This window comes from Calliphora vicina, chromosome 2, assembly GCF_958450345.1.
Source record: "Calliphora vicina chromosome 2, idCalVici1.1, whole genome shotgun sequence".
NCBI lineage: Eukaryota > Metazoa > Arthropoda > Insecta > Diptera > Calliphoridae > Calliphora > Calliphora vicina.
In genome coordinates this window covers 91646813-91670243 of record NC_088781.1, presented here as the reverse complement: position 1 = coordinate 91670243, position 23431 = coordinate 91646813, and the positions used below count along the sequence as shown (strand labels likewise).

The 23431-nt window shown below is 32.2% G+C and overlaps 1 protein-coding gene across 1 annotated transcript in view; it reads right to left on the bottom strand.

Annotated features, from left to right (window-relative positions):
- cta (Guanine nucleotide-binding protein subunit alpha cta) overlaps positions 1-23431 on the bottom strand; it is a 119600-nt gene that overhangs the window by 4977 nt on the left and 91192 nt on the right. The window contains exons 4-5 of the mRNA XM_065501200.1: positions 13831-14036; positions 13644-13775 (exon numbers count right to left, since the gene is read on the bottom strand). Of these exons, the coding sequence (XP_065357272.1) occupies positions 13644-13775; positions 13831-14036 (338 nt within the window). The remainder of the gene's footprint in view (positions 1-13643; positions 13776-13830; positions 14037-23431) is intronic.

Sequence of the window (23431 nt, the reverse complement as noted above, 5' to 3'; positions counted from 1 at the left end):
GACTTACAAAATTTGAATTTTAGGAAAAAAGGTTACCATATGTTTTGCTTTTAAAAAATCGTCATTTTTGTTCGCGCGAAAAATCGTCAATCGTCATTTTAATAAATTTGACTTAAAAAATCGTCAAAATGACGATAAATCGTCAAAGTTGGCAGCGCTGATTGTGATCGTTAAAAATGCAACACATTATGAGGGTATGGGTAACATTTAGGCCCTAATTTTGTAAATCACGTCACCAAAGTGATATTTATGAGGAAAGCAAAAACAAAATTTCAAAAATTTTAAAAATTTGTTTTTGTTTTATATACAAAATTTTCAAATTATGAAAGGCAAGTCAACGCTTGAATTTTGGTGCGTTTGTTCTGTTAAGAATTTGTATATAAAACAAAAACAAATTTTTAAAATTTTTGAAATTTTGTTTTTGCTTTCCAAATAAATATAACTTTGTGACGTGATTTACAAAATTAGGGCCTTAATAAATGGTACACAATATATAGGCAACATTTTGTGTCAGAAAAGAAAACACCAATAAATTACAGTGGTTGACAAAACAATGGAAACTTTTCCAAATATTTCATTAGTGGACTAAAATCTGAAATAATTTTTTAAAAAATTTTAAAATTTTTCTAGATTTTATTTGTATACTTTTATTAACTTAATTTAACAAAAAACAAAGGACATAATTATTTTCATTTATTTAAAGTATAATACAAAATTAATTTATAAAATACAATAATGAAATGTGGGCTACTAGACCATTACACTATGTATGTGTATGTAAATATTTAATTTCATTTAGAACATTGGCATTTGTCAGGATATTTTTTATTTTTGTAGCTGTATTCCTTTTAGCAGTTTAGTAAATCCTGTAGTGATTCAGTGGTTGAGGTTAATGGACATTCTTTTAGAATATGTTTTATTGTCAAAATTTCAGAGCAGTGTTCACACGATTTAGGGTGAGTTTGTTCGTAATAATGTTGTGTACTGAATCTTGTTGTTCCAACTCTAGTTCTACCAATTATAATGCAAGTCTTTTCGGCTGAAGTGTTTACAGTAGGGAGGTCGTGCTATGGTCTCGTTATCCGATATTAGAAAGCTAGTTGATGTGCTCCATTGATTTTCCTGCTGTTCCCGTTGAAATTTTTTGTAAAAATTTACTATTACTGGAAGTCGTGGTACTTCGGTAATTAATGGGTATTTTACTGCATTTTTCGCAGCTAAATATGCGTATTCATTACCCTTAATTCCTAGATGCCCAGGAATCGAAAGAATGATAATTTCGGCAACTAGTATACAGTTATTTAGAACATATTTTCTATTTTCACCTTCGTATTTTAGGGATTTGGTTGCGCTTAAACTGTCGGTACAAATCAAAGTATTTTCTTTCTTTAGTGATGCATAGGAAGAGCTGCTAATTCCGCTGGGAAAATACCGGCATTGTTTGGCAGTAATGATTGTTTGATGATTTTATAGTTTTCATCATTTTGTCGGTTTTTCTAATAGAATTTAAGGATGTGTTGATTGTAAGCATGGAGTTCGATGAAATTCTTATTGTTGGCACAGTTGATAGTTTTGGTAGTGGTATTTTCATCTCCTTTGCACTTTTAATGATGTTTTGAAGTCCACAAGAATAGGATGTGTCATCTTTGTCCATTAGCTCCCAGATTGTATTATGCAAGCCATGGTTAACATTTGTCATACCTTTTGCCAATAGTTTTATAGATTGGTTTGATAAAATGGTTTCAAAGTTATTTATTTTTGCTTCTATTCTTAGTGCATCGTTAGGAGTGGCTTGAAGGATCCCAGTGGCTGTGCGGAAACATTTGTTTATACTGGCATTTACTTTCTTTATGTTAGTTTTTGTTGTCCAACCATATATTGTTATACCGTGTTGAATTAATCCTTCAGTTAAATCACGGCAAATTGATATCACAAAGTATACAGAGGCGTCACGAGACAGAAAATATTCTCGTTTTCTATTTCTCTTTCTTTATAAACTGCCCTTTTCATCGTTTTGTTTTGATTATTTCTTTGTTTTGATTACATTACTTTGTCTACCATATTCGCGTTATGTATAGCGCTTTTTCTTTAACACATCACTGATATTGTAGTACAAAATATTTGCTATCCCTTTTTAAGAGAACTGCCCTATCATCAGATTTTGAATTTTTGAAACGTCAAATTTGACATCTCTGTATACTTTGTGTTGATATTCCAGTTTCCATATGAGGGCCTTTATGTTTAGTGCAAATTATTTTTAATAGATTATTTATTATTTTTAGTTTGTCGATGTTAGTCTTAATATGTTGGTTCCAAAGAATTTTTTTTGTGAAAGTGATTCCTAGGATTCTCATTTCAGACTTAACTGGAATTTTAAATCCACTTAATGTAATAGGCGTAAGGTTGCACTTGTATTATCTGCAGATGTGGATAGCTTCACATTTGTTTATGGGGATTACAGCAGCTCCTGTTTGATTTGTCCATTGATTTATAACAGCGTCACAATTATTAAGCGATGAGCTTGTTTCCTCGTGCGATCCTGAGGCTATTATGAATATGTTGTCTGCGTAAATTGATATGTGGTATATGCCTCTAACAGTTCTCAGTTTATCAAAACGTGTGTTTATATAAGCAGTATACAATACCACAGACAATGGCGAGCCTTGAGGGATCCCATTGTCCAATCCACAAGACTTTGAAACAAAACCATCTACTCTTACAGATATTTTTCTGTTTGAGAGAAACGATTTTACCAACTTTAGCAGATTTTTGTGTAGTTCCCCTATTACAGCAAAGTTAATGACTTTGTCAAAAGCTTTTTCTAGATCTTCTGACAAGATCGTAGAGTGCTTTTTTCCCCCTCATATTTTCTTTTAGTTTACTCTCCATTTGGTGACACAATGAGAATACGCCCCTGTTTGGTAGGTATGCGTGTTGTTCTTGTGCAATGTATTTTTGGCCTTTGTAAAATAATTTTGTCAAACACTTTTGATATAGCAGGCAATAGCAATATAGGTCCATATCCGTCTGTGCTGTTTGGGTTTTTGCCTGGTTTTGGGATTGGGCTCAAGATAGCGTGTTTCCATTTGCATAGTCTTAACTTAAGTGTAGATGAAGAGTTTTTTATCATTGAATAACAGATTTTGTCTAGACCAGGTGTAGATCCGCTGCACTTTTTAAGTACATTTTGAAGGTCAAGTATTGAAACAGGGTTGTTTAGCTCTGTAATTTCATTTGGTGTGTTTTCAAGAAAGTCGATGTTGAGCTGTCTTTTTTCTCTATTATCAATGAATTGAAGGAATTATCTGATCCTATTAAGCACCAGGTCTTTGCGAAGGCATCTCCTATTTGTTGAGGATGGGATAGAATTTCATTGTCATTTTTGAGTCGGAAAAAGGATTTAAGGAATTTTGGAAGTTTTCCCAGGTTTTGCGTTTGGCTTCTTTACACGTTCTTCGTACTAATGCACAATTTCTTCTGTAGTTTATGGCATCTAAAAGGTTTTTCCTTCTTCTAAAAAGTTTCCAGCTATCATTTTTTGCTTGTATGAGAGATGCTATATGTGAGTTGAACCAAATGGGATTGTTCTGGCTGTTATGTTTTGGACCTTGGCTTACCGGCATTGATTTGTTTGCAGATGTTCTAATTATTTTACTTATTGTGGCCGCTTCTTTATTTATATTGTCAGAAATTGGATTGTTATTTGAAAGCTCATAAGTGTTTCTCGAAAAAACTATCCAGTCAGCTAGATTGTCAATAAATCTTTTGACGTATTTTTGTGACAGGAGTTACCGTTTGCGTTTTTGATGAAAATTGGAAAATGGTCGCTCATTTCGTGACTAAAGCTTGCCAGCTTAAGGAGATGCCTAAATTCACTGTGGCCATGGAAACATCTATTGCTGTGAGAGATTGTCTCGTACTTAAGAGTGTTGGAGATCCATCATTTAAGAAAGTTAGGTTTCTTTCATTGGCAAAAAACTTCCATAGATTTCCTGCTTGTGAAGTGTACTGTGAGCCCCATATTGTATTTTGTGTGTTTAGGTCCCCACATATCAAGTGTTGGCCGGAATTAAATTTTGGTATGGTGTTTATTATATCTTGGTTCACTGTAACATTTGTTTCTTTATATATATTTGTAATGTGTAGATTTTCTGTTCCACGAAGGGTTAGAGGTTGATGTTAAGTGATGAGTAACATTAATAGAACTTTTTACTAATATTGCTATTCCGGATTTGCAGATTGAGTATTCTTTGTTGTGGTGGAAGATTTTATAATTTGGAAAATGTAAAAATTGTTTGTTTTTTTGTATAATATGAGTTTCTTGAAGGATAATTATGTTTGGATTGTGTTTTTTTATTAATAATTCTAAAGCAAATTTATTGTTTAAGAACCCTTGTATGTTCCATTGTATTATGGATAAGTCAAGACCAATGTTCATGAAATTTTGTAAAGATTGAAGAATTGTGAGTTGTTATTTGTGATTATTTTTTTTCTTTGTTTTCTTTTCGGCTAATGTTTTTTCTATTTGGGTTTTAATGTCGCAATAAATTGCACGAGAATATGGACATAGATCATCTCCTGGAGACCGTGTATCAATTTGTTGAGTTGTTCTTTTCGGAATCATATGATTTAATTCAGTTTCAGTTTCCATTTCTGTTGTGGTGTTTTCTAGTGGATGATGTATGTATATTTTTTGAGGGTTTTGTTGTTGATTTTGTGTTTTGTTTTTCTGAGAGGCTTGTTGTTGGTGTGATTGTTAAAGTTTGTTTTTGAGTATTTTGTTTTACTGTTTCTTTATTTAAAGTAGTGGTTTTGTTGCTTTCATTGTTCTTTGATTGTTCGTTTTGTGGTGTTTCTTTTTCTTTCGTTACATTATTTATTCCTTTGGTAATATTTGCAAATGTGGATTTGGGGTTATTTTTTGTAAAAATTTTATGTGCTTCTGGATTGGAGTTATATGTTTTCCATGCTTCTCTGATAGTGCATCTTCTGTCAATTTTTATTTTCAAAACAGCTTTATGTTTTAGGAATGATGGACAATTATATTCATATGAAGCATGTGTATCTACATTACAATTTACACAAAATTGCTTTTTACATGTTTCTTGCTGTATAGTTTCTCCGCATTCTCTGCATAGTTCCACATTTTTGCAACGATTTTTTGTGTGGACGAGTTTTTGGCAGTTTTTGCACCTCATGGGGGTTTGGATGTATTCGTTGATTTTGACTCTTTCCCAGCCAAGTTTGAGGTATTCCGGACGTCTTATTAAATCAAAGGTTATTACTGCTGCTCCTGTTGGAACTAGCGTATCATTTTCTTTTTTTCATAATTTTTCTTATTTCAACTACTTTTTGATCTTTTAGACCTTCCAAAAGTTCTGATTCTGTGAGGTGGATGATTTTCTTTGAAAAAATTTTTCCTTGTATATAATTTAGGGTTTTATGATAAGTAATAGACACCGGTATTGTGTCGATGTAGTTGGCTTTTCTGAATTTCTTAACGGTCTTTAGGTTATGAGTTTTGAGTATAAGGTCTCCTGATTTAAGCTCAACAACGTCGGTGTAGTCCTTTGAAATGAAGTTTAATCCCTTTTGTATCTGAAAAACATTGTATGCCGAATTGGTTTCGATGTTAGTTCTTTATTAATATTGGTTGATATAACAAGGTATCGTGGAATATGATCATCGCATTGTCTTATTTCTGGGAGAGCTATAAAGTCATCTACACGAAACCTTTTGCCCCTGTTGGTTAGGTCCTCATTTGATCCTAGTTCCCTGAACCTATTATGGTTCAGGGGGTGTGAACCATTCATATTTGGTGATTCAGTCCTCAGAAAGAGGTTGAAACTTTTTCTTTAAAAAATTTTTGTTTTCGAATATTATTCAAGCAACAATGAATAAGAAAAAAAAAGAATTAACGTTTCTGTGAGTTTAAAGCAGGGTTTACAATTGCTACTATATTAGCCGCCAATTGCAGTAAATATACATTTTTATCAATCTGCATACTAAAAATATAGTTAATATTATAATTTTGTATAGCTCTGCTAATATAAATTGCTGTTACTATTCATATATTACTACACAAATTGCAATGTTAGTTTGCAATTTCTAGTAGCAGATACAAACAGTTGTCAACTCGTTATTGTAGCACAAGAACCAAAATATATCTTCGTGCTATAGTAGCATACACACTTTTTTGCCGAACTAATATTGCGCGTCAGCATTCGTTTTTGTTTTGTTGTGCTAGCAATTTTCTCTGGCAGCAATTTACATTTCTTTGGTTGCTCTGCTATGGTTGCATTGATATTTCTTGTTTTTTGGCTATCTGGATGCTGCTAGTTATTTTATTGTCAAGTATGTAATACGAAATAACGATTATTCATTAGTGTAAATATTTTTGAATATACTTGAGATATTGACTTGAATTTTATTTGTAAGACCAAAAATTAACATATCTAAACAAAAAAATATTCGGAATAAATGTGGAGCAAATTGTTCCTAGTATATATTTGCAATCCTATTAAAATGTTGATACAAATTTTAGTTTTAGAAACTCAATAAATATGTAATAAAATCTTTATTTATTAACAAAACTCAATGAAAATTTCAACGTTTTTTAAATTTGTCATTCCAAATTACATAGTGTAAAAAAACTTGTCAAAATGTCAAAACGAATCCCAAAATTCCTAAAAATTTAAGCGAAAATCCCAAAAATGGTATTTATTACAATTTTAACCATAGGGTCTACATTTCCTACGGGGCTGGGAAACTACTCTGGCGATAAATAGGGAACAAATGAAGGTTTCCGAAACTGCTTTCCGTTTTTTGATCCCAGCTTTGGGATTTTAGAACATGTGGCCCAAAGTTGAAATTTTGATAAAAAATAGGTCAAAATCCGAAGGACGTAGGGCAACATGTTCGAAAAATAGGACATGTTTTTTATACCGAAATGTTCTCTGTAAAGCTACCTTACAGAAAAACATAAAATTGGTATATGTTCTTAAAGAAAGTTTTTTTTTAATAAAAAAAAAGTGTTAAGTATTTTTGGATCTATAATCGATATTACTCTGAAATCTTTTGTATATTACTGATAATTTAGTTGTGTAACTAAAAAACGAAATTCGAGCCCGTTCGGTACAAAAGTACGATCTATATTTTTAAAAAAGCGGACCAAGGTATGGCAAAATTTAAATTTTTAAATGCCTATAATTCGGAAATTGTAAGAGATACATAGCACACGCAAGCACGTTTTTTTAAGACATAGACGAGCGCTTTATAAACATATAATAACTCTTTGAAATCGAATGGGAAACAAAAAAAATGGAACGTGTTTAAAAATTTTACATGTCGAAGGTACCCTACTTTGAGCCCCAATAGCGCCGCCCCTGTGGCATTTGTAGTGCCCATTTTAATAATTTAAACTCGAATACTCTATGGCAACGCCCGCGTCAAATTTTATCCTGATCGGATCTGCCGTTTAGAAATACCAGATTTATTTCCAAAAAATTTTGATTATGCCCAACTGTGCATTGGGTGTGTTTACTGATATGTTGTTATACACTTAGCAATAACAGCAACTAATAGCAGCAATTGCAGAAATGTCAATTGTGCTATAGCACAACCAAATAAATGTGTATTGTTGCTAGAAAAGTTTGCCAGCACAACAAAATAAAACGAATGACGTGCAATATTAGCACGACAAAAAACTCTGTGTGCTACTAAAGCACGAACATATATTTTTGTGGATATGCAATGGATTGTGTTTGCTACTAAAAATTGCAGACTAGCATTGCAATTTTAATAGTAATACAAACGAACAGTATGAATATTTATATTATTTGATTGTGATGATATGAGATAATTTCATATTTATTGTATAGTCAAATGTAAGAAATATGTTGCTAGAGCTGAATATCGAAACCCTGGTTTAAAGTAAAATGAGAAAACCGTTATAGCTTATTAAGAGAGAGAAAAAAAGACCGACTTAACACGGCAATTGCTTAAGCAAGACTGACTGAAAGGACATAATTAATTAAATTCTAAAAATGAGAAAACAAAATTAAAAGATTTCTTTACGGCATTGACAAAAAAAATGGAAACTTAGGTATTATTTTAACAAATATGGTCTAAACTTTGCAATAACTCAATATTTTGTTGGGTATCCCTTATTTTTTATAACTGCTACACATCGACGATGCATTGAACCAATTAAAGAGTCAATGGTCTCCTTTGAAATATTTTGCCATTCCCTTATAACCCCCTCCCATAAATCTTCCTTCCTGGTGTAATTTTGGGTCCTTATTTTACGATCTACAATTTCCCATAGATTTTCTATGGGATTGAGATTTGGCGATTGGGCAGGCCACTTCAAAACACGTACCTCGTTGGATTGTAACCACTCGGTTACAACTCTATAGGTGTGTTTCGGGTCGTTGTCGTGTTGGAATCTCCAAACTAGGGGCATATTTTCCTCAGCGTATGGATACATAATATCGTTTAATATGATTCTGTATCCTATACCTGTCATGGTATCTTTTATAATATGCCCATACCTTGCCCTGAAAAACATCCCCATACCATAATATTGAAATCGCCATACTTTAGTCTTATTTGGATCTAATCTTTTTCCCTTTGGTCGTCTTACAAATGTTCTCCCATCACTGCCTCTTAAATTGTATTTGGATTCGTCGGAAAAGAGGACAGTATTCCATTTCTGTATCGACCAGTTTAAATGATCCCTGGCAAATTGTAGACGAGCAGAACGGTTCTTTTTAGAAATGAGTGGTTTTTTCACAGGACGATAGCAACCAAGACCAGCCTCATTTGCCCTGCGACTAACTGTTCGGGTACTTATTTCTAATTTTAGTCTATTAACAACCTCTCGAGGAGTTATTTTTGGGAATTTCTTGAACTCTCTCGCTATTAAATTACCTTGTCTAGGAGTTGTCTTACGAGGTCTTCCACCTAAATGTTGAGTTTTTACAGAACCGTTCTCACGAAATTTCTTTATAATTTTTGAAACTGCTGATTTATTTATTGAATATTTGTCACAGATACTTTTTTGTTTTAAACCAGCTTTAAAATCGTTAATTATTTTATTTTTTAAGTCTTCACAAATCTTAACTTTAGCCATTTTCGTTAACTTTGAAAAAAAGCAATTATGCGAAAAACTTAGAAAAAGAAATTGTGAAAAATTACCAGAATTTAAAAATAAAATAACTGTAAACATGATGCATTTTACATCGTTCTTTTAAATATTATTTTCTTTTTACACTTCTTTCTTGCAGAAGTTTAAAAGTTTCCATTGTTTTGTCAGTAACGAAATAGTTAATATTTTTAATTTTGTTCCCTTTTTTTAGAATATAATTATGTTGTTTGTTTTTCAGTTAATTTATAAAAATAAAACTATACAAGTAAAATACTAAAAAAATATTATTTTAAAAAATATATTTTAAATTTTGGACTACATATGGAATATTTGGAAAAGTTTCCATTGTTTTGTCAACCACTGAATGTGGAGAAACATCCAAAATAAATTCACAATTTTAGAAAAAAAAATCTATCCATAGAATTAGAAGTACTTAGGTAACCATGATGCATCAAATCAATATAGTGAAGCCTTTTTTCCTGTTGACCTGTGTTAGAGTAAATTTTCATTTATTGTCGAAAATTTCTATTTATCTGGACAAATTTAATTTTAGATTGAAACTGGACAGGCTTCAATAAAGCTGGACAATCCAGCCAAGTCCAGCCGGGCTGGCAACCCTACTTGAATTATAGTCATGCAATTGAATTACAGTTGTATTACACTTTATTTCAATAGCATCTCCAGCAAAAAGGAAACATAAATTCAAGCTATATATTTTTTGTTTGAAAAATATTTTTATTTTTTTAAATATTTTTCATGTTTAAAACATAATTACATTTGCATTCAAGTCAAGTCAAATTCCAACAAAATGTTCAAATGCTTGAATTTTCGGGGTTTTGGTGCTTATTGGGGTAAGAATGTTTTGTCAAGAATAAGACTGTTGGTAATCAAGAAAGTGCAATGTTTATAATCAATTCATGTCTTAATGATGATGATTTAAATGAATGGCTCTGCGGTAGTGGAGCATCAACACATGTATATTGAGAAAAATAATTATTCCCAGTTATGAAAGAATATAATTGTGACTGGTGATAAATTTAATATCAAGCGAATTGGTGAAGTTAAAGTTAAAACTGGAGTAGGGTGGGTAAAAATGTTGATTTATTTCCCTCTTTTTTTCTCATACCACTGTGCACTGTCAAACATGGCGGAGGAGGGGTCATGATGTGTGGTTGTATGGCTGAAGTTGGTGTAAGAAACTTAGTTTTCTTCAACAGTACAATTGCGGCAGAAATTATTTCCAAGGGAGCTAGCATCATAAAACTTTGTGTAGATACACCTGTTGCTAAAATAAGCATTTTAAAAAATTGGAAATAACCGCCCCCTCTTTTCAGATAACCTCCCCCCACCGACTGACCAAACATTTTCAAAAAAGATTTCAATCTATATTCTCATAGCTCTTTCCACAAATACCATTTTGAAAAAGTTGCCATTAACCCACCCCCCTCACTTTTCTTATAAACTTTCAATTTATATTCTCATTGCTCTATCTACAAATAGCATTTCTTAGTTTGTTTGGCGATTTCATGGGGCTCCGCTATAAGTAAATTTTGGGTAATCAATTGTGTAGACTTTGACATTCGCTATAGCGATATATCGTTATAAAACTTGCTACATTAAGCTCTCATGCTTCGCTACAAGTAGTTACTAAAAATTTTAATAGCGGTATTCACTGTTAAGTGCGAATGGTCTAGCATCATTGCAAATGCAAAATTTTACCGTAATCCAATAACAAAATACACACAAAAACATTTACAATTTTGCATTTGCAATGATGCAATACCATTCGCACTTAACAGTGAACTCCGCAAATATGTTTCTAGAAAAAAGAAAATTATTTGCTTCGGTACAAGTAGTTGCGGCATGAAGCCTGGCCTTCTAACATATAACCACATATGTATCATTCCTTGGGCAAATGCAGGCAACGTAAGTTACATTCTACAGAAGACAAACAACTTTTTCGCAACTCGCAACAAAAATCATGACTAATAAAAACACGAAATTTTACACATATTATAAATATTTAGTAAAACATTTTAAGTTTTCCATTTTGGTAAAATCTTAGTTATAACAATTTTTTTTTACAAAAAATCACTTTTTCCTTAATGCTTTTTTTTAATTTTTTCAACTTGAAAAATTTATTTCAAAAATGTAAACTTTCACAGCTATTTATATATAAACTGAGTGGCCAATTGGCATACATTTCTGGCATTTATGTCGTCGAAGTGTTAGGAATTGAACCGTAATTATTTTTTCAAAAAGCGAAAATTGGAAATGGGCACATAGTGCAATGGATAAAACTGTGTCCTTTAATATTTTAAAAGAAAACTTACTACAAAGCGCTCTAAAGTTAAATCTTGGGGAACATTTCAATTTTCAACAGGACAATGATCCCAAATACACAGACCTTGACGTCTGAATATGGATAGTGCATCATATTCCCCACATTCTGTCGACTTCTCCTCAATCACCTGACATGAATCCCATAGAACATCTATGGTATGAATTGGCAAAACTAGAGTATCCAAAACCGAAACTGAAAACCGGTCAACCGGTTTTTTCATCTTTGTAAACTCGACCGGTTTCGGTTTTCTTTAACATTCCGGTTTTTTGAAAAACCGGTTTTTGTAAGACGGTTAACCGGTTTTAATGAAATATATTTTCAAAAGCTCATTTCAACATATTTTTGAAAAAATTTGATACCATTTTTAAAAATATTGATTCATTTTATGGAAAATTGTAGCATTTAGCAATATTTCGAAAAATATATAAGACAATTGCATTAAGAATTCCAAAATTTTAAATTAGCGTATTTTTCATATTGAATAAAAATTTAATATAAACCGGTTTTTTTGAAGACAAAAACCGAAACCGGATAATCGGTTTTTTTAAAAGATAAAAATCAAAACCGGTTTTTTCAAAAACACACTTTTTCGATTAAACCGGAAACCGGTTTTTTAAATTTGCCGGTTTTTTGGACACTCTAGGCAAAACGTATAGGAATTTTTAGTTTATAAATCGATATATTTTTTTTTAATTTTTAAGAAAAACAACATTATGGTCCAATTTTGTCAGGTTACATCTGGTTAAAACGTTAATATGAACACACAAACGGCAACACACAACTAAAATAATACGTAATAGGGGGGTCAGACGGCATGTATTGCTTGTGTATTGGGACATGTATTCGATACATATGGAATTCCATGTGTATGTCAAAATTCACATTATACATACGATTCATAATTTCCACGTTCAAACGTACATATGTAATTGCATGTGACATAACCTCTATAAGTTTATATGTTTATTGTTTTTAACAATATATTTATTTAAAACATTTTTAAATCACAATAAATATATTTAATGCAATGAAACTTATTTTATTATGATTTTTCTTTACTCGCTTTTGTTTTGTTTTTTTTATTTTTTATACACACGAAAATAGAACATGCTCTAATTGCGATGCTGCTTGTAATTTTAGAAGCTAGTTCACAAAACTTTGTCAGTTATTAAAACAATAATCGGTCTATTCATTTAGAAGTTACAGATTTATTTCCACATTTTTTCCAAGTTCAACCACTGTTAGAGTTGTCAAACCGGCTTTCGAATTATTCGAAAACCGGGTTTATTTCCAATTTTCCGGTTTACTGCGATTACTTCTAATAATTATCTATTCCCCTTTTTAATTTTAAACAAATTTTAATACAAAAATGTCATACATATTTAAATTAACCAATGTTAGTAAACTTTAACAGATAGAAGTCAGAAAACATATCGAGCTAAAAATAATCAGATGGCTTTTTAACGTCACCTGTAATAAATTCTTTTTATTACAGGAGTTCTGACTTTTTGGTCAGAACTAAATGAAAGTTCATCAAACTCTGATTTAGAATATATTGAAAGTGACTCGCAAAATTTAGAAGCTCAGCTCAGTTTAACATTAAAAGAAGTTCAAAATCTACACAAAAGAACTAATATTGCAACAACGAGCGACTTAAAAAAAAATTTTAATTATTTGGACAAATTTTAAAAACTATCGAATTAAATCTTTTATACAATGCAATTTTAACAGATAGTCCATGTTTCTTCTTTAATAAAAAATAATTTAAGAAAAAAATACAATTAAAATTAACTATTATTATATAAAATATCTATTAATATACATCCTTTCTTTTGACTGAACGATTTTTTAATTTGTTTTAATAAAAAAAATAATTTAATATACCTTAATTCTTAAATTGACAAAAAAGACTAAAAACCGGTTATTCGAACCGGGTTTTGATAGAAAAACCGAAAACCGGTTTTTAAAAAATTAGCCTTTTCGAATTATTCGGAAACCGGTTTTTAGAATATGTCGAATATTTGACAACTCTACCCACTGTGCAATGGTTCTATTAACTCGCAATTTAGATTTTTTGAATTGTGACTTTGTTGCAGCAAAAGATCTTTATATTTTGTTTTTGAAAAATAAATATGTAATTGAATTACTTACTTGAATTTTTACAGAAAATTCATAAACACCCTTTGTAGCTTTTCGACAATGCAAAATATCTTTATGTGTTGGAGTGTAATCATTCATTGCCAAGCGATCAATTTCGTCTAAGAAGTAGTTTACTGAATCGCTCTAAAAATAAAATGATTGTTTATTATAGTAAAAATTGATTTTTACGCAAATTTACAATTTGAAATTCTCTCCGTCGTTCATAAGCTCGTCTAATCCCACGGTCTTGCCAAAGTCGCCTTATTATTGCTGCGTACTGAACAAATTTTTCCGCTTCTAACGTGCTACATTCCATTGATTTCGTTTCGTTTGCATCTTTATCTCGATCATTATTGCCCCACGGAATTTCAAGTTTTTCTCTGGCATCAATTAAAACTTGCATACCTGGAAATAATTAAATCAATAGATCGTTTTTATTAAAAATGTATTATTTATAGATGGTCATAGCTGTTGTAGCCTATTATTAAATATATAAATTGATAAAATGGAAATTTGTAATTAAACCATTAAATATTAACAAAATTTACAATAATCATTTTGTTTAAGTCCATAAATCCATAGAACGTAGTGAAGTAAGGTTGGCTGAACAGTTAAATGGGGCATAAGTTAAAGACGGCACGGTCTATGCGGGACCAAAAGGCATTAAGTCTGTTGCTCCATCCTGATCTAAGTTGAGCCAGAACGACTCTTGTTTTACTGGCATACCTAAACACGGGCGGCAAGCGTTTTTTAGTTGTCAAAAATGTTCATGCCCATACAATTTGTATGTAGCATACCGAAATAACGCGACGGCAACGCTTTGCAATTGGAAAATCCAACTTTGACAGCGCGTTTAATAGTGAAGTTAGTTGCAAAACACAATAAATGTAAACACATACATACAAAAGGAAAAACAAATAAGCAAAAAAATATATATTTGTTATTAGAAAATGGAGGTAAGTGTAAATATTTAAAATAGTATACATATATTATTTTCTTTTATATTTATATATTTTATATTATCAGAAATATGGTTATTGTCTAAATAATCAGGGTTGTTATATTTATTTTTTTGATAACCCTGTTTTTATTATTTGACGTAGCGTTGCCGCTGTTGTTTAGGTATGACATTTCAGCGTTAAAGCTAAGAGCAAAAAAACGTTCCGTCTTACGCTTTTGTTTAGGTAGGCCAGTTACGCGGCAGAATCTTCTCAGTGTCTGCTATCGATGGTGGGCGACCTTCAAGTACGACATTCATACGGTATCCTGCTACCGCGAAATTGATGGCGTCTCTGTGAATGTCGTTCAATACTGTCTTATACGAGCGGCAATGAAATGAATCCTGCACATACCTCTGTATGCTCTCCTAGTATTTCCGTAGGTCCTGTCTGAGGGAGACTCCAACTTTGACTCCTAAGGCTGCGTTTTGACAGCTTTGAATATTTCTGCACTGAGTATCACTCAACGAAGGCGACCACACTGGAGCAGCATAGTTAAACACTGACCAATCGTCTTGTAGGTAACTAGCAAGGTTTCTTTGTCCATACCCCAAGTACTGCCGGCTAGTGCTTTGAGGACCTTGTTCCTATTTTGCAGTTTATGTGTGATTGCAGTGGCGTGTGCTGAGGAGGTGAAAAGGCTTCAAAAGTGACACCCAATATTTTCGGGTGGTTCATTGTCGGAATTTGTAATGTAAGGTTGTTAGTTTTGAATAAAATGACTTTTATCAAATGTAAAAAAATTATTTTTACCAAAAAAAAGAAAATTACAGATGAGTTCAGAATGGAGCAACAGGCACAATTCTTACTGGTCCCCGTCCCATCTTGTAGTCAGGGTTCCAAGATGATACCCCAACAATTTCATCTGACCAGCCAACTCTATATCACTGGATATGTGTACTAACCCAGTAGAAGTAGCAAAATTCCTTAACCCTCCGTTAGTCGCAACTGATCTGGTACAGGCAAACAATTTTTATACTAAACCCTAAATTTTAAGCTATTTTTTGAAAAAAATATATTTTTACCGCAATTTTATGTTTATTACTCTTTTAAATACAGTGAATTTAATATTATTTTTATGTTTTCGAAATAAAAAGTGCGGATATTATTTTCAGACGCGCCTTTTATTTATTGATATCAATTTGGAGACTTAAAATCAGTTATAACGAATATTGGAAAATATCCTGAAATAATTGTTTATCAAGAATTTTAAAAAAAGGTCTCTGAATAACAGTTAAAAATAACCAATATATTTTGATCTTTGACAACCATTATAAAAGGACTAATTATGGACTAATCTGCATAAAATTAGGTGACATGTCTTTAGTATATATGAAACTTATTTGTGTTAAATTTTATTTCAATACCAACATTTTTATGGGAGCTATAACTAATTACACTCTGCTACAAAATAACACTTTTTGTCAGAACTTGAAAAGCGACCTAATGGAGGCTGTAGACCTAGATGAGAACATACTAAACCGTTTTCAAAGATTTTGAAACACCCTCAAAATGTTGAGTTATTTTGAAAAAAATGTTTTAGGGTAGGTCGTAGTACTTTTGTACCTCTAACTCACACATTTTTAGACCGATTTAAAAATTTTAAAAATGTATGCACACTAGGGTGGGTCACAATTTTTTTTTTTCTAAAATTTTTGAAAGCGTCAGCTAATATGTATCTAAAATTTTGTTGCATTATTTTAAGTTTTACTGCCTCCGGATCGCGATTGAATTTTTAGAAAGTGAAATACCCAGCAAAAACTTCGCTTACAAAGCTACAAGTAATGTCTTTTTTAATAACTTACTTTTTAAGTATACTGTTTTTGTTTTTTAGACTTTACTATAAAATAAACAAACAAAACAAAAAAACTGTTACTTTTTTTCAATTTTCCCATTTTTTTATTGCATGTTTATTTAGAAAAACAGAAAAGAATATTGCATAACTGTGTGAAAATCATTATTAGACGCACAATAAAGTAACTAAGCAGTGGTGTAGTGAGTACAATAGACTAGCAAACGGATAGTTGATGGTTCGACTGGTGGCTGCGACTTATTTTTTATTTTTTTATTTTTAGTTTGCAAATACAAAATGCAAAGCCAAAAAATATAGCTTACTTTTGGGATATCGCGAACAAAAATAAGTACTTATTCCGCCGAAAAATAAGTAGTATAATCGTCAAATTCCCCTTATTTTTCAGCTTATTTGTAAGCAAAGTTTTTGCTGGGTAATAATATTTAACTAGTGGTACCAATATAAAATTGTACATATTTACATATTACTTGATTGATATACTGAAGACCCTACAATTTTTTAATATAGTTGTCTACATATTTCGATAGATTGCGAGATAATCAATCGATTGAAAAATGAGTTAAGTAGCGACATACAGCACTGATTTAGTCCAATACAGCCAAAAAGTCATTAAAAGAAAGATAATATAAAATTCAGCTATTTTATAATACAATTCAAGGCAAATATACGGAAATGCCCGTACAAATTCTTTGTTTCTTACCTAGCGTTTACACATGCAAGTAACAGTTGCACAAACTCAACACATTCATACTTTTGCACTAACCCAATTGTGTAAATTTACACATGCATAGTGATTGAGTTAGTGCAAACGTATTAATGTGTTCAGTTACATGAACTGTTACTTGCATTTGTAAAGGCCAGGTTACAACACGGAGTTAGATAATACAAAGTGCTATTTGTTTTTCATAATCAGAAAAATGGTGCGTACTAGGAATAGTTGAAAGTTGAAAAATTTGAAAAATAATGTATTGCCAACCTATGCAGATCTGATGAAATTTTATAAGCGGACCCGTCAAAGCCTTAAATATTGCAATGATTTAAATATGAGAGGGAAACTAAAAAGGATTTTTAGTCGGGATTTCCGGGAATTAAAAACTGACGAAACTACAAAAAGAAAACAAGTTAGAACTCGTTTTTTTTAAAAAAATTTGAAAAGTTTTTCGTTTATATTTCGACAATAATAGACCGATTATTATTATTTATTTGGGGTTTTTCGAATGAACATTTATAAAGATATATGGAAAACTGCACGCTCTGGAAATAAAGGTGACTAATCTTCAATGCAAAGAAATCGACACATATCATCTGTTCGTCGACTACAAAGCATATTTTGACATCCCGATACGAGCAACGGTATTCAAAGCCATGTCAGAGTTTGGCATACCTGCAAAGCTAATACGCTTATGCAGAATGACGTTAACAGACACGAGATCATCGGTTAAAATTGGAAAAGACCTCTCCGAGACGTTTAATACCAAACGAGGTTTTAGACAAGGTGATAGCATATCCTGTGATCTATTCAACATTTTGTTGGAAAAAATCCTGCGAGGTGCTGCAGTTAATAGAACAGCCACAATATACAACAAGAAATATATGCTACTCGCTTATGCCGATGATATTGATATCATGGGGCGAACTCTGCGAGAGGTAACAGCAACATTCTCTAGTATCGAAAAGGAGTCGGTGAAGGTTGGTCTGGTAGTAAATGAGGATAAAACAAAGTTAATGGTATCAACGAACAAGGAAGCAAGAAGACTGGGTCAGTATGTGAACATTGGTGACTAATTAAAGGGGTAATTAAAGAACTCCATTGTGATCATGGTAAGCTAATTTATAATTCAAGTGCGATGAGGCCCAGAGCGACACTTTTTGTAAGGAATAATCTAACATATTTACCTGTTTCAGAATTCCTACTTGGGGATCTTGTAGCGATACGGGCAAATATCTCATCGATAGCAGGAAAGCACGAGGTAATTATTGCTTCTGCCTACCTGCCAGGTGATGATGCAGTAGCACCTTCATTAGATGTTTCAAAACTGGTAGAATATTGCCAAAACAGAAACCTGGGATGGATTATCTACTGTGATGCCAATGCTCATCATACGGTTTGGGGAAGTAGTGACATCAACAAACGGAGTGAGTTTTTATTTGAATTCATTTGCGAGAATAATATATTTATAGCAAACAAGGGTGATGAACCCACATTTAGGAATATTCACCCTTATCGTGGTTGTCGTATTTGTAAGCGTATTTAAAATTGAACAATTTTCGACTACGCCAGCAAAGTAAAATAATCATATTGTAACAGATTACCTAATTTTATTTGATTCTGAAGCAGCCTGTTATAACAACTGTCAAAAATCACAGATGTTTACAAAAATTCATTTAAATTTTATTAATGCGGCATAAATAAAAATTAATTTATTTTTTAAATAAATCTTTAGAAGATGATGACAATTTTTTAAAAGTGACACTAGAACTTATTTTACGCCTTTTAGCAGTAGAAACACATAACGGTCGCTTGAAACCGAAAGGTTCTTTGTGTTGTATAATAGTGTGCATATCCAATAAATTTACTGCAGCCTCTTCTAATGGTGATAATATAAACTGTTTCAAATTTCCACTACCTGTTGCATGACTTTCGGCTACTAAGTTCGGATACTAACTTTCCTGGTTCAATGCCCTTCAGTCCAACTCCGATTCAAGTACGACATTCATACGGTATCCTGCTACCGCGAAATTGATGGCGTCTCTGTGAATGTCGTTCAATACTGTCTTATACGAGCGGCAATGAAATGAATCCTGCACATACCTCTGTATGCTCTCCTAGTATTTCCGTAGGTCCTGTCTGAGGGAGACTCCAACTTTGACTCCTAAGGCTGCGTTTTGACAGCTTTGAATATTTCTGCACTGAGTATCACTCAACGAAGGCGACCACACTGGAGCAGCATAGTTAAACACTGACCAATCGTCTTGTAGGTAACTAGCAAGGTTTCTTTGTCCATACCCCAAGTACTGCCGGCTAGTGCTTTGAGGACCTTGTTCCTATTTTGCAGTTTATGTGTGATTGCAGTGGCGTGTGCTGAGGAGGTGAAAAGGCTTCAAAAGTGACACCCAATATTTTCGGGTGGTTCATTGTCGGAATTTGTAATGTAAGGTTGTTAGTTTTGAATAAAATGACTTTTATCAAATGTAAAAAAATTATTTTTACCAAAAAAAAGAAAATTACAGATGAGTTCAGAATGGAGCAACAGGCACAATTCTTACTGGTCCCCGTCCCATCTTGTAGTCAGGGTTCCAAGATGATACCCCAACAATTTCATCTGACCAGCCAACTCTATATCACTGGATATGTGTACTAACCCAGTAGAAGTAGCAAAATTCCTTAACCCTCCGTTAGTCGCAACTGATCTGGTACAGGCAAACAATTTTTATACTAAACCCTAAATTTTAAGCTATTTTTTGAAAAAAATATATTTTTACCGCAATTTTATGTTTATTACTCTTTTAAATACAGTGAATTTAATATTATTTTTATGTTTTCGAAATAAAAAGTGCGGATATTATTTTCAGACGCGCCTTTTATTTATTGATATCAATTTGGAGACTTAAAATCAGTTATAACGAATATTGGAAAATATCCTGAAATAATTGTTTATCAAGAATTTTAAAAAAAGGTCTCTGAATAACAGTTAAAAATAACCAATATATTTTGATCTTTGACAACCATTATAAAAGGACTAATTATGGACTAATCTGCATAAAATTAGGTGACATGTCTTTAGTATATATGAAACTTATTTGTGTTAAATTTTATTTCAATACCAACATTTTTATGGGAGCTATAACTAATTACACTCTGCTACAAAATAACACTTTTTGTCAGAACTTGAAAAGCGACCTAATGGAGGCTGTAGACCTAGATGAGAACATACTAAACCGTTTTCAAAGATTTTGAAACACCCTCAAAATGTTGAGTTATTTTGAAAAAAATGTTTTAGGGTAGGTCGTAGTACTTTTGTACCTCTAACTCACACATTTTTAGACCGATTTAAAAATTTTAAAAATGTATGCACACTAGGGTGGGTCACAATTTTTTTTTTTCTAAAATTTTTGAAAGCGTCAGCTAATATGTATCTAAAATTTTGTTGCATTATTTTAAGTTTTACTGCCTCCGGATCGCGATTGAATTTTTAGAAAGTGAAATACCCAGCAAAAACTTCGCTTACAAAGCTACAAGTAATGTCTTTTTTAATAACTTACTTTTTAAGTATACTGTTTTTGTTTTTTAGACTTTACTATAAAATAAACAAACAAAACAAAAAAACTGTTACTTTTTTTCAATTTTCCCATTTTTTTATTGCATGTTTATTTAGAAAAACAGAAAAGAATATTGCATAACTGTGTGAAAATCATTATTAGACGCACAATAAAGTAACTAAGCAGTGGTGTAGTGAGTACAATAGACTAGCAAACGGATAGTTGATGGTTCGACTGGTGGCTGCGACTTATTTTTTATTTTTTTATTTTTAGTTTGCAAATACAAAATGCAAAGCCAAAAAATATAGCTTACTTTTGGGATATCGCGAACAAAAATAAGTACTTATTCCGCCGAAAAATAAGTAGTATAATCGTCAAATTCCCCTTATTTTTCAGCTTATTTGTAAGCAAAGTTTTTGCTGGGTAATAATATTTAACTAGTGGTACCAATATAAAATTGTACATATTTACATATTACTTGATTGATATACTGAAGACCCTACAATTTTTTAATATAGTTGTCTACATATTTCGATAGATTGCGAGATAATCAATCGATTGAAAAATGAGTTAAGTAGCGACATACAGCACTGATTTAGTCCAATACAGCCAAAAAGTCATTAAAAGAAAGATAATATAAAATTCAGCTATTTTATAATACAATTCAAGGCAAATATACGGAAATGCCCGTACAAATTCTTTGTTTCTTACCTAGCGTTTACACATGCAAGTAACAGTTGCACAAACTCAACACATTCATACTTTTGCACTAACCCAATTGTGTAAATTTACACATGCATAGTGATTGAGTTAGTGCAAACGTATTAATGTGTTCAGTTACATGAACTGTTACTTGCATTTGTAAAGGCCAGGTTACAACACGGAGTTAGATAATACAAAGTGCTATTTGTTTTTCATAATCAGAAAAATGGTGCGTACTAGGAATAGTTGAAAGTTGAAAAATTTGAAAAATAATGTATTGCCAACCTATGCAGATCTGATGAAATTTTATAAGCGGACCCGTCAAAGCCTTAAATATTGCAATGATTTAAATATGAGAGGGAAACTAAAAAGGATTTTTAGTCGGGATTTCCGGGAATTAAAAACTGACGAAACTACAAAAAGAAAACAAGTTAGAACTCGTTTTTTTTAAAAAAATTTGAAAAGTTTTTCGTTTATATTTCGACAATAATAGACCGATTATTATTATTTATTTGGGGTTTTTCGAATGAACATTTATAAAGATATATGGAAAACTGCACGCTCTGGAAATAAAGGTGACTAATCTTCAATGCAAAGAAATCGACACATATCATCTGTTCGTCGACTACAAAGCATATTTTGACATCCCGATACGAGCAACGGTATTCAAAGCCATGTCAGAGTTTGGCATACCTGCAAAGCTAATACGCTTATGCAGAATGACGTTAACAGACACGAGATCATCGGTTAAAATTGGAAAAGACCTCTCCGAGACGTTTAATACCAAACGAGGTTTTAGACAAGGTGATAGCATATCCTGTGATCTATTCAACATTTTGTTGGAAAAAATCCTGCGAGGTGCTGCAGTTAATAGAACAGCCACAATATACAACAAGAAATATATGCTACTCGCTTATGCCGATGATATTGATATCATGGGGCGAACTCTGCGAGAGGTAACAGCAACATTCTCTAGTATCGAAAAGGAGTCGGTGAAGGTTGGTCTGGTAGTAAATGAGGATAAAACAAAGTTAATGGTATCAACGAACAAGGAAGCAAGAAGACTGGGTCAGTATGTGAACATTGGTGACTAATTAAAGGGGTAATTAAAGAACTCCATTGTGATCATGGTAAGCTAATTTATAATTCAAGTGCGATGAGGCCCAGAGCGACACTTTTTGTAAGGAATAATCTAACATATTTACCTGTTTCAGAATTCCTACTTGGGGATCTTGTAGCGATACGGGCAAATATCTCATCGATAGCAGGAAAGCACGAGGTAATTATTGCTTCTGCCTACCTGCCAGGTGATGATGCAGTAGCACCTTCATTAGATGTTTCAAAACTGGTAGAATATTGCCAAAACAGAAACCTGGGATGGATTATCTACTGTGATGCCAATGCTCATCATACGGTTTGGGGAAGTAGTGACATCAACAAACGGAGTGAGTTTTTATTTGAATTCATTTGCGAGAATAATATATTTATAGCAAACAAGGGTGATGAACCCACATTTAGGAATATTCACCCTTATCGTGGTTGTCGTATTTGTAAGCGTATTTAAAATTGAACAATTTTCGACTACGCCAGCAAAGTAAAATAATCATATTGTAACAGATTACCTAATTTTATTTGATTCTGAAGCAGCCTGTTATAACAACTGTCAAAAATCACAGATGTTTACAAAAATTCATTTAAATTTTATTAATGCGGCATAAATAAAAATTAATTTATTTTTTAAATAAATCTTTAGAAGATGATGACAATTTTTTAAAAGTGACACTAGAACTTATTTTACGCCTTTTAGCAGCAGAAACACATAACGGTCGCTTGAAACCGAAAGGTTCTTTGTGTTGTATAATAGTGTGCATATCCAATAAATTTACTGCAGCCTCTTCTAATGGTGATAATATAAACTGTTTCAAATTTCCACTACCTGTTGCATGACTTTCGGCTACTAAGTTCGGATACTAACTTTCCTGGTTCAATGCCCTTCAGTCCAACTCCGATTCATACGTGGGTTCCCT